General features: G+C 44.0%; 1 protein-coding gene across 2 annotated transcripts in view; it reads left to right on the top strand.

Annotated features, from left to right (window-relative positions):
• Positions 1 to 12,417, top strand: part of LOC119389988 (protein ABHD11) — a 76,402-nt gene that overhangs the window by 60,427 nt on the left and 3,558 nt on the right. For both annotated transcript variants that reach the window (XM_049414614.1, XM_037657478.2), the window contains exons 4-5: positions 471 to 662; positions 3,438 to 3,625. In XM_049414614.1, the coding sequence (XP_049270571.1) occupies positions 471 to 662; positions 3,438 to 3,625 (380 nt within the window). The remainder of the gene's footprint in view (positions 1 to 470; positions 663 to 3,437; positions 3,626 to 12,417) is intronic.

Below are 12,417 nucleotides of genomic sequence, written 5' to 3'. Positions count from 1 at the left end.
GTTGGGATGCAGGCTAATCGAGACCATGGCTCGAATATGCAAATGAGGCCAACTAAGCTAAACATAATTAAGATAATCAAGGTAATTAAGCTACTTAGTGCTGTGGTTGCCAAGCGATTCCCAATCGAGCCCAATCGATACGCAGCCAATACTCGTGACATACAATGTCATCACGTGAACACTTCGTGCATCGGCGTGTGAATGCACCTGTGCTTAGTCCAGTCAGGACCAGCCGAATGCCGAGCCTATAGCAGCTCAGTTCTGCCCCAGCCTTGCACAACTCACTGCAAGCTGCGCAATTTTTTTTTCGGAAACTATAACATTGCGTTAACGCCAACGTGGTTAATTAATTTGGGTGCAGTGCGGGGTGGGGGTCGTAGGGGAGGCGGTGGTGTTACCTACGCCGCCCCTGTGTTATTTGGGTTACTGTATATATAGATGTCCCGTATTCCTCTGTGTATACGGTGCAGCCATGCCTGGTAGAACGCCTAGTGGTGGTGGACGTCGGCCCGTGCTCGGTGCCGGCCATCGTGGGCAACTACTTTGTACCGCAGCAGCTGGATGCCATGGAAGCCGCCCTGCCGAGACTCTCTCCACACCTGAGCTTCGACGAGGCCTACCGAGAGGCAGACCGCATATTCGCTGGCAGAGCGACTCTCGAGGTTCGGTCTCTGCATATGTTCAGTTTAGTTTAGTTTAGTTTATTTGTTTAAACTAAGCATGCTTACATACATGTTTCAGGCACATGGAAGAACAAGCTGCTATAAAGCAGCTTGACAAAGCTCCTATATCCCTTGTGTACATGGCATTGCAGGGCAGAAAACACAGAGTACACTAATTAAACAAATAATCAGTGCCATGAGGACAAGCAGTTGTAAGCAACACGTTGCGGTGACAAAGTCATAACAACGATATCACATACTTATGTTTTGTACATATTTAGCTGTTAAATGAAACGGCACTCTTTAAAACTATAATACATTGCATCATAAAAAGAGTATTCGTATGCTTTTAATATATATGAAGAAGAGGTGATTATACGTTGTTTCGTGATTTTAAACTTAAGGTATATGGTAACGCATAACTAAGTCTGTGAAATCCATGACATGTGCGCGTGTGTGGAACACGCCAGTGTTCATGGCATCGTGTCGGGTGGATTGCAGAATTTTCATGTCAGTTCGCGGTGTCTCTAAGCGACATATTTTCTTTATGTTTTACTTAAAATTTATAGGACTTAAGAATACGGAATTCATATATTTTTTTCTACTTCCATGATACGGTATTTCGAGAAAAGTGAACCAACGTGTGATGTTAAATGTCGTACATTCAATGTCACTCTCATCGCAACTTTCTGCATGTAACAACACTCATCGTGTATAACAACTATGGGCGTCGTGATCTGCCAGTTACCCATGGACGCACAATGTTCCGCATTAATCGAAGAGTTATTTAACCGACAGTGATCACATTTTGTCATTTCTGACGTATGGGTGCAGAAAATTGGATAATTACGGAGAAACACGAGGAGAAGTGAAGAACCAAACAGCGTTCGATGCAATGAAGCATAACGGGTGTGTAACCCTAAGAGACAGGAAGACAGCAGAGTGAATCAGAGAACAAACAGAGGTAGTAGATATCCTAATTGATATTAACACACGAAAATGGATCTGGGCAGTTCACGTCATAAGGATAGATTGCAGATAGTCAGTTGCAGCGTCGGAATGCATACCAAGAGATGGGAAGCGTCAAGCGTGGCCGATGCCAGGAAAGGGTTATGGAGAGACGAAATTAAAAAAAATTTGGATGTATAAAATGCAATCACCTCGCGCAGGACAGGGTGGGTTGGCGATCGCTGGGAGAGACATTCGTCTTGAAGTGGACGTATTCTAGTTCATTGCAAATCGATTCTGTGGAATTCCGCAAGATGGCGCAAGGGTTACAAGAAGGAGAAATTGACAACCACCCGTTTGCAGCAGGAATGCACAAGAAAATCCACAAGAAAATCCATCTGCGTGGATTTCCTTGTGGCTTCGTGCTACGAACGGGTGTTTGTCAATTTCTCTTTCATATTCTATAGTTTACCATAAGCTGACAATGACGACGACGATGACGTCGATGCTTTTCGGGCGAGTCAATATGAGTTGAACACTGGTGCGGTCCCTTCATATGCAAGGGTGAAGTAAATCACGTGGTAAAACGAATGGGAGAACACTCTTCCATCCACGTGTTGTAGCGTAAAATGCGCAGGTTTTATTATATTTTTTATAGCGATTTCGCGTAACCCTAAAATGAAATAAATAATCAGATAAGCATTGATCATTAAGCTGACGAATGCTATTATTGATGCTTACAATAATACCCTTGTGTTAATAAACCCGAAGCACATACATGCTGGTCCGTCAGAGTTGGACCTTGATTACGAAAGCAGCAATCCGGAGTGGCATATGCGGGATTAAAGGTTGCCTAATACAACGCAGCTTCTGCCTGTTCATTCCGATTCCTCCTAATGCGCGCAGAGGCTTGTTGCATATCATTCGCGTATCACAACGCCTTTCGTACAATGCACAAAGGATCTATAGTTGGCGGTATCGGTAGCTTCGTGAGATTATAGTGTGAGTGCAGATCACTGGATGCACGCAAAGAAAAAAATTGACGGGGTCAATATTTAATTTTTCCCATAGCACGCATAGGCACAAACGCACGCGCGGGTACGCATGCACTTGGCAAACGTTTTACACTGGGCAACACATGACTCGCACATACTGTTGAAACATAGAACACTTTTTTTACCGGGTAAGAGCAATGTACACCGAACATCTTACGCTGGGAACAAGATACCTTTTTATTCGGCAAGGCCACTGTACACGTGGCATTTTACAAAGAACACACACACGCAAAATAAATAAACTGCGCAATCACATAGCACTCTACAAACACTGCACGTGCGCTCAATATGTTACAGAAGTATTAAGGATGACTACTATTCAGAATCGGACACTGATCGCATAACAAAGTGAAGTATCGGCTTATGAGATATTCTGACACTGGGAATACTCTCGGGTTATCCGTCCCACAAATGTGCTAAAACTGCAATCTCTCAGACGGAACTAATTGTGAAACTACGAAGAGGGAAGGAAGCCAATACATTTCATAGCACATTTGCGTGACTCAGATGTCAAACCTTTAAGTCGCTTCCGCGCAACTAACTAACTAACTAACTAACTAACTAACTAACTAACTAACTAACTAACTAACTAACTAACTAACTAACTAACTAACTAACTAACTAACTAACTAACTAACTAACTAACTAACTAACTAACTAACTAACTAACTAACTAACTAACTAACTAACTAACTAACTAACTAACTAACTAACTAACTAACTAACTAACTAACTAACTAACTAACTAATGCTACCGTTGTTCTCATGACAGAACCCGTCCATACGCTCGCTCTTACTGGCCAACCTGTGGCGGAACGGGGACAGCTACGACTGGAAAGTGAACGTCAAGGACGTCAGGAAAAGCATCGGGGGGCTGGTGCGCGCAGAGGACCTCAAGGGCATCACGTCACCCGACGTCGACGCGCTGTTCATCTGCGGAGGGCTGTCTCCATACGTCTCGTAAGACATGGCTGATATGTATCTTCCTAATCAAACCTCGCAACTAAGCCTGGGGACTTACGCGACCTTGAGATTCTGGATACCACTATAGCGTAACATGCCAGGGGATTTTTGGACATCACCCCTTCCGCAGTTCGTGATTTCACTGCTGCAGGAAAGGAAGTGCCCTGTCGAACGTTGCCAACTTAAACTTGTTGAAGCTCAGCGGGTCTGCTAAATGAGCGGATAAATAAATAAATAAATAAATAAATAAATAAATAAATAAATAAATAAATAAATAAATCTGCAATTACTAATGAAGTTTGCTGAGAAAAAAAAAAGCCATGCAATCGACAATGGTACGCAGATGCGAAAAACGTCAATTAACGGCTTTTTTTTTAGGGAAGGAGATATCCATATTTTGAAAAAAAGAAATCATCAACCCAGAACGTTTAGATCCCCAGAGTAGCTAGGACGAATTTTTTCCCTTTAACTCCCAAGCTTTTCTTCATGAGAGAAGGATCGTATGAACTTTTCTTTGTAGCTGTTTGAGCAGCGCCTTAATATGCAAAATATAGACCGCTGTTTAGGCGGACGAAAGTGCTGATGATACCGGCCAGTAACACGTTCTCATAAAAGATGCATTGTTGGTATATATAGGAAGAAAGTATACTGTCTAGCGCAAGACAGGCTTTGACATTAAAAAAAAATACCTGCGTGCTTCGCTGCAAATGTTGTCGAAAGACGATAGTCTTCTGCCGGCCGTACTACATGCAAGGGCGTCCGCAGAACTTATTGCAGGGGGGTGCAGGGGGGTGCGGGGGGGGGGGTAGATCCGGCACTGACAGCTTTCACTGCCTCGACATGACGTGCAAGATTAATCAGTAGTGTGCAACGTGCAAAATTAGTTGGAAATAGAGAAGGCCGGGGCCTGAGTGTGCTAATCAAGCTGTGTAGCTCATTGCTACCGCATAGAAAAATATTATCCGAAATTCCAGGGAGGGGCAGCTGCCCCCCTTGCATCCCCCTCCGGACGCCCATGACTACATGAGTCCTGGTCTCATCCGCGGCCACCCGTGATACTTTTCCCAGGGCCACTGCCAGGTGGCAGCACCATATCGTCGGCAGAAGGCTTTTTCGTGCATAGCGTCGCATTTTCAGCGCAGCCTAAGAAACACCAGGGTCCTTAGGATTACGTATCTATGTATTTTCTAGTAAAGGAACACACCACCTAATACTTACGTATTGATATTGCGTCTGAGATATGCGTAATATTTGCTTTTTGATCGACAATGTTCACAAGTATGAACGCAGCTACCAGTTCAAGATGGCTGGGCGTTCAGCAAGTGCTTAAACTTTGGCCAGGTGGCTGAAGACAGACAGACAGAAATATAGACCAAAATTTCTGCGTTCGAGTATCCCAAGAAAGACTATCGTCTTTAAAAGCATATACTGTAAGCACTGGCATACCTTGGAGCGGTCGCTCGCTCTGTATTTCGTTTCTACGTAAATACTTTCATCAGCCTGTCAACTTAGATATACCGTTTTTACTCGAGCATAATCAGTAAATCGATGTCAACTCTTTTTCCTTGCGCAAGTAACGCAGCGAGTAGAGCACCAAGTCGGCGTACAGTTGGTTGACGTTCACCGTAAAGGTTTGTTAAATGCGCTAACAAACACTGTTAAAGAAGAGGGAATCAGACTAGATGTGTGCAGACCCACAACTGCAATCTGGTTGCAATCCTAGTTAACATCTTTGAGTTAACTTTCTTGTTCATTACAGTTACAGACCACATTACGAAGTTCTATGTACCTGACAATGAATCCCTTACTACTATACTACTACTACTTACTACTACTACTACTAATACAGTAAAAGCTCGTTAATTCAATCCTGGTTAATTCGGAAAATCGCATAATTCGGACGTGTTCCCTGGTTCCGGCCAGCATATGCATCGTTTAATGGCACCAAGCTCTCGTTAATTCGGCCACATTCGCCAGCAACCCGGTAAATACAGACGATCCTCGGAGCGCGGCGAGCGCGAAGTGCCGCAAATTGAGCGGCGCAAAAAAGTGCGAAAGAAAAAAAAAATACGTTCGCAGATAACCGAAACGAGGCGGCGCTGTCCACATCGCTGTCTTCATTTGTTAGTGACCGCGCATGGTTTTGTCCATATTCGGATACGGCACTCAGCAGTTTCGTTTTAACTTGATGCAGTGCGCGCGCGATGTCACAAAACTCAAACATGGCGGAAGCGGAGATGAAGAGCTTTCAGCCGTGCATGGTATGTTGGCATAGAGCTCGCTTGCTACATTGTGACGAAAGAACTATCCGTTGCCGGCCATTATGCATGCCTGCGAAAGAACTATCATCAGGTGCGCGTGTTGGTGGTGGCGGTACGTAATAAGGGAAGGGTGCAGACGACGTTTCGGGCTAATTAAACACGAGAGTCTGGCGATATATGCTCGCAGTGAGAATTAACGAAGTAGCAGGATGACGAAAATTGCAGCTTTTACTCTGCTCTTATGCAAAATAAGTACATTATTTGCATAATAATCATGGAAATGAAAGTGTATTGACGTAAAAGACATTTGTTTATTGTTTTCCTGATACTTTTCATGATTAGGCATTTGGTTAATTCGGGCACAATTTCCGGTCCGGTGAAATCCAAATTGACGAGCTTTTACTGTAATAATAATAATAATAATAATAATAATAATAATAATAATAATAATAATAATAATAATAATAATAATAATAATAATAATAATAATAATAATAATAATAATAATAATCAATCAATCAATCAATCATTTATTTAACGTGCCCAGGAACAACCGTGAGGTCTTTGTGCAGGCGCACGCAAAAAAAAATCAATAAAAATAAACAATACAATACAGAGAGTTTTCAGAAATAAAAAGAGCAAAAACACGTAGACAAAGAGAAATCAACACAAAAGGGGAGGAGTAAAATAAGACAACACGAGAAATATTGACGGGGAATAAAAAATTAGATTGCATATATACAACTATGCGGAAAGACTGAGAAGGGAAGACTTTGTACATTGTGTCACACTATGTCAAAACAGTGCAAAGCTCGGATAAAAACAGTGATTGTGGACTATGAAAAACGTCAAGATCAAGAAAATTAACATTATAGAGACTTCGTATTCTGTGAACGGTAGAGTGTGGGAAGAAGCAGGCGGGTACATGAAACGGTCTGTTCTCTCTGGTTAACTTACGCGGAATTCGAAAATTAACACAATTGAGAAGTACAGGGCAGGATATGATACCGTGGATTAGCTTGTAAAGAAATAAGAGGTCAGAACGATTTCGTCGGCAGTGAAGTGATGGCAGTGATAATAATTCAGCAGTATTTGAACGAGATCCAGAGTCATTTTTAGGAAAGCGATGGTTATATATGCTGAGGAATTTTTTCTGGACTCGTTCAATGGTGTTACCGCTGGATTGAGCAATGCCATTCCATATCACGGACGCATACTCAAGTTGTGGAAGACATATTGTCGTGTACAATTTGTGGAGGGCGATGGGAGACCTGAATTCTCGAGATATTCTACAAACACAACCGAGAGAACGAAGGCCCCGCATAGCAGCCCGCTTAACGTGAGCAGAAAAGTTTAACGCGCTGTCAACAACAACACCAAGATCACTGATCTCATAAACCTTGCATAAGGACACAGAATTGACAGAGTATTGAAATGACTCGCTAGATGTTTTGCAAGTGATAGACATGAATTTTGTCTTCGAGGTATTCAGAGAAAGGTTATTACCATTGCACCATTCGGAAAAAGAGCGCAAGTCTGACTGCAGCAAGCGACAGTCGTTAACTGAATGAATTTCCTTTAAAATCTTGATGTCATCGGCATACAAGAGGAAAGAAGAATTACGAATGCAAAAGAAACATAATTAACGTAAATTAAAAATAGGAGTGGGCCTAATACCGACCCTTGAGGGACCCCACTAGTCACTTTATACAAAGAAGAGGTTTGGCCATTTACGGCTACATAACAATATCTATTGAGCAGACAGCTCTGCAGGAGATTCACAACCGACAAGTCAGCATCAAAGTGCGCAAGTTTAACCATAATCAGTTTGTGGCTGACTACGTCAAAAGCCTTGCTCAGGTCACAGTAAATTACGTCAACCTGTCCTCTCTGAGAAATAGGTGTGGAGATCTGCGTCATGAAACTAGCAAGATTTGTGGTAGTTGAGCGGCCAGCGAGAAAACCATGTTGATTAGGAATCAATGAGTTTTTCACACTAAAAGACAATATGTCGTGAAGAGCCAGCTCGAAGATCTTTGATGTGGCACATAGTAGAGAAATCGGGCGATAATTAGAAGCATCTGTTTTAGAGCCCGACTTAAATCCTGGAAAAACACGAGCAGTTTTCCACCTGCTTGGAAATGTGGAAGTGTCCAGGCAGTTAATAAATATCGTAGTTAGTACTGGGACAAATATACTACCATAAGCTTTTAGTATGGCGGAGGGGATGCCACCTGGCCCACATGATAAGGATGGTTTTAAGCGCTTAATGCATTCGCAGATAAGATTTTCATCCAGCGACAAAGCACTGGATGAGCTAACCGCCTTGGGCTGTTGTCTGATATCAGTGCTAGAGTATGAGGCCTTATAAACGGATGAGAAATGCGTGGCAAAACAGTCAGCGACGGCATGCACTTCTACCCCATTTGAGTCCAGTAGTCTGAAGGACACTCCGTTTTTGCTGGACCGTTTACGTACATACTTCCAAAACTCAGCCGGCCTGTCAGAGGCGCTTTTTTCTAAGAATTCAATATACGAACTATGATCCCGTTTATATAGGCGTTTAGAGAGAGTTCGAAAGAAGCTGAACTCTTCCTTCCACTCGCTGGATGGAGAACATTTAGATTTCCTGTGTGCGTGATCTTTATGCTTCAGTGCACTGATAAGTTCAGATGAGAACCAGTGGGGATATTTACGTTGTTTAGGTGTATATAGGGGAATAAAATTACGCATGCTGCTCAGTACAAGCTCCGTAAACCGATCAACCTGCTCATCAACATTTGGTTTGTCAGTAACCTGTGACCACTCAACGGTAGACAAGTGATGATAGAGGCCCGTGTAATCACCTCGCTTGAAGGCAAATCTCGGAGATTTGTTTACGTAACTGCTGAAGCTCGTTGTTTCGGCTGATGCGGATAATCTTACGTTAAGTGGTGGGTGGAATTTGTCCGGACGTACAAGAGAGATGTCGGAGCGGGAAACTTCAAGGGGTTGATCGTTTGACACACACAGGTCTAAGACGTTGCCACTGGAATTGACGACTGAGTTATGTTGCAGTAGGGAATTAAACGCCAGAAAGTTCAAGAGCAGGCTGCACTTTTTCTCTATGAAATGATTGTAATGAGAAAAAGTAAGCGTGCTCCAGTCAATTCCAGGTGCATTGAAATCCCCAAGAACAATAATTCTGTGTCCACTATGAGAAGATACCACAAGTTCAATGGAAGACATGACATCATGAAACGAGGCAGGGGACATGCTGGGCGGTAAATAGAAACATCCAATCAACAATTTTTCACTGCGCTCAAGGTTGGTTTCTAGCCAAATGGATTCTTCGATAGTTTCTAGGTCTTTCCGTCTAACGGATTTCAGTGAATTGTCAATGGCAATCAGCACGCCACCGCCTTTCTGCTTGGTTTCACTGAAATCTCGGTCACTGCGGAAGGTGGTGTAGGTCGGGGGAAAAAAGTCAGATGAGGGAATTTCAGCGCCTAGCCAGGTTTCAGAAATAGCAATAATAGGAAAAGAAGACGAAAGAACATTAGAGAAAAACTCTCGTGTCTTGGTACGTAGACCACGAGCATTTTGGTAGAATATGTCTACGTTACACGGCACTTTCGATTCCAGTCACTTGCTCAGAGGGATGAAGCATGTCATCGCGCAGCTCCCCACGAAATGGCTTGAAGAGGCATCCGAGGGGCCACATCGAAGGGTCATTCAGGCGTTGTAGTGTTTCCTTGTCGACTTCGATGTAGAACGAAGAATAGGACTGAAATTTGGTTTGAAGTCGCCGGCAGGAGATGGGAGACAGATCGAATGAAGCAATATGTTTTTTGATGTCAGCAACAGTGGTGTCCGGGCTCAGCTTCGTAACAAAAATGGCCTTTCGCCGTTGTGGCCGTTGTGGCCGTTGAGCTACAGATATATTCGATGTTGTCATAGCTCCAAAAGAGGCGGGTTTCTTCTTTCTTTCCCCCTCAGTCACCGCTGCATAAGAGGCTGTCGCAGGCATCACACTGCCACGCTCGGACGTGTCTACGTCAGCTGGCAGCGAATTCGAAGATGAAAGAGTTTTGGAGAGAGGTGGTTCAGAGCAGGCAGCTTGCTCGGAAGTCACTGATCGCTCAACGATCACATGCGCTGGGGGGATCACAGGTGCCTTCACTGCCACTCCGGCCGTGCGGCGCGTCAGCTCCTCACGCAGGAAGCGGAGTGGACCTCTGCACGAAGGGAGGCGACCACGCGGGCTTGTTGTCTCTCACGTTGCTCGAAGCTGTAGGCGTCGTAAACACACACGAATACACACACACGCGCGCGCGCAAGCACACACACACACACGAACACACGCGCGCACGCACGCACGCACGCGCACACACACGCACACAAACACTTGTGTAAGTTAAAGTAAAACCCCAGAATTTAATTAGTATAATTACCGATCCCACCCCAGTTATCCTTATCGTATACATCAGATTGTAGGTAGATGTCAGTTAACCGAACTTTCCCATCAGCGCTGGTAGCCGGGACTCCTTCATTTAGATTAAGGATTTTTTCTACATTGCTACGTCTTTCTTCTCAGGTACGACTTAGCCCTTCCTTCTCGCAGTGGCACGGGTCCTTCGCAGTGCAAACGCAACACACGAAGAAAAATATATTGACTAAGACCGTTTACCTTAGAAGGTGTGGGAAACACCTCGTGGGCTTTACACGGCTATAAGTAGCACTACCCACCAGAACAGCAGACGGCATAGACCGTCGCAAATGGGTTTTCTTTTTTTTCTTTTCGCTGGACGCGTGGCGAGGCCAGTGTAATAAAATGTCAGTTGCGGTTATTAAAGTACTCCTCCGTATGACATGTTCTGCGCTTACTTCTACGCCCATGCTCTTCTATAAAAACGTTTTTTTTAAATATTTTTACTTGACCTTCTTTTATTTTTTCTGTTAGCAACTCTTCGAGTGCGCCCAGAACGATCTCCGCAGTCGATAAGATGCAGTAATAATCGCTTCGCCAACCGTAATTTAATATTCAGCCAGCTGAATGGCGAGAACACGACGCTTTTAGAAAAACCGATTACTGTAATATTGATGCATGGTCAGCTATACATACGTAATATTATGCTCCACGTGTATTGGTTCTTTTCGTGGTCTTCCCGCCAGAGCCATTGACCAGAAGATTAGCTCCACACTTCTGCATTTAATTACGCGCCCAGCGTGCCGCGGTTTTCTCGTACAAACTTTCCTGAAGAAAGAATGCACAGCTGTTCTCTCCGTCATGAAAGGTTGCAGCGCACACAGACAGGGCGAAAAAGAACACACGAGAAGACCCGAGAAGTAACACAAGCTTACGAAATTGATCGTGACAAATAAAATTGGGTGCCACGCACTGAAAAAAGGATACAGAATTTTTGAACGCTAATAAGCAATAGGCCGAGTGCAAAATGATTGGTGTCATATTCTTACTTTATTTTTTGTTGGTGCTTAAGAGTGGTGTCATTGGATTGTCAAGCCCGTATTGGCCGCGAGATCGGGCGGAGTCGCCGCCTAGCGGCTTCTGGTTCAACCGCGCCTATACTCGGCGACAACATTTCTTGACAGCACTGTGGAAGCTACAGAACCGAAGCGCATGCCTGCTACCGCGCCAAGAAATAGTACTTAAGTTTAATGATAATTTTATCGTTGGCCTTGCTGAAATAAATGCTGCTTTATTTATTATGAGACTCAAGCAGTTGCCGGAAGTTGTAGGTAAAATACAGTTATTGTTAACCTTACAAGAATGCCTTCCTTTTCTTTCCATTTCTTAGACATCACCGCCTTTTCAGCACGCCTGTTTTCCAAGGTAAACATGGCGTCCATGACGTAGTGGGTCAGTGTGCGGCCGCAAACGTTCTCCAAGGAAAATATACCCCTAATGTGACGCTAAAATGTACACTGATCAATCGAAATGTTTCTCCCATTCACATTTTTCCTGTATGCAGTTTCCTAAAAGCGTTAACAATGCGAGCGAGCGAAACCGAAATCAGCCGCAAGCTGCCGTACTACTTGCGGAGCAACACGAATGTGCGGAAGACCCGCCTCCGTAGCCTTCACTCCAATGTCAAGATAAGTTGTCGCCGAGTATAGTGTGGATTGCTCCATGCGTCGTCTGCTAGCCCTGTTGTGTTTGCATGTGCGCGTACGTCATGCAGATCCTCAAAAGGCGGTTTGTTCCTTTGCGTTAGTGCAACTTTAACCGCTCGTACGTATGCCTAACACGATGTAAAGAAGCATTCGGCCTTGATCGGCTGTATATGTACTATAATAAGATCAGAGAGTGCACTTGTCAAGAGTGCTGGGTGGGGTCGTCGTACCCTGCGTTCACGAGAGTCATATCAATGTAGGTGCTGCTCTGTGGTTCAAGCGCATTGCAAAGGGCACTTGGCGTTGCCCTAAAGATGAGAAGTAATAAATCTCATGTTAATATAGCCTTTTAGCGGCGCGGTGGTAAAAAAAAAAGGCTCGCTTGTACTCGAGCGCTGTGGTTAGGTGTTGTTT

This window comes from Rhipicephalus sanguineus, chromosome 4 (genome assembly GCF_013339695.2).
Source record: "Rhipicephalus sanguineus isolate Rsan-2018 chromosome 4, BIME_Rsan_1.4, whole genome shotgun sequence".
Lineage (NCBI taxonomy): Eukaryota > Metazoa > Arthropoda > Arachnida > Ixodida > Ixodidae > Rhipicephalus > Rhipicephalus sanguineus.
Note: the sequence above shows the minus strand (reverse complement) of the source record. Positions and strands in the feature narration are given on the sequence as shown.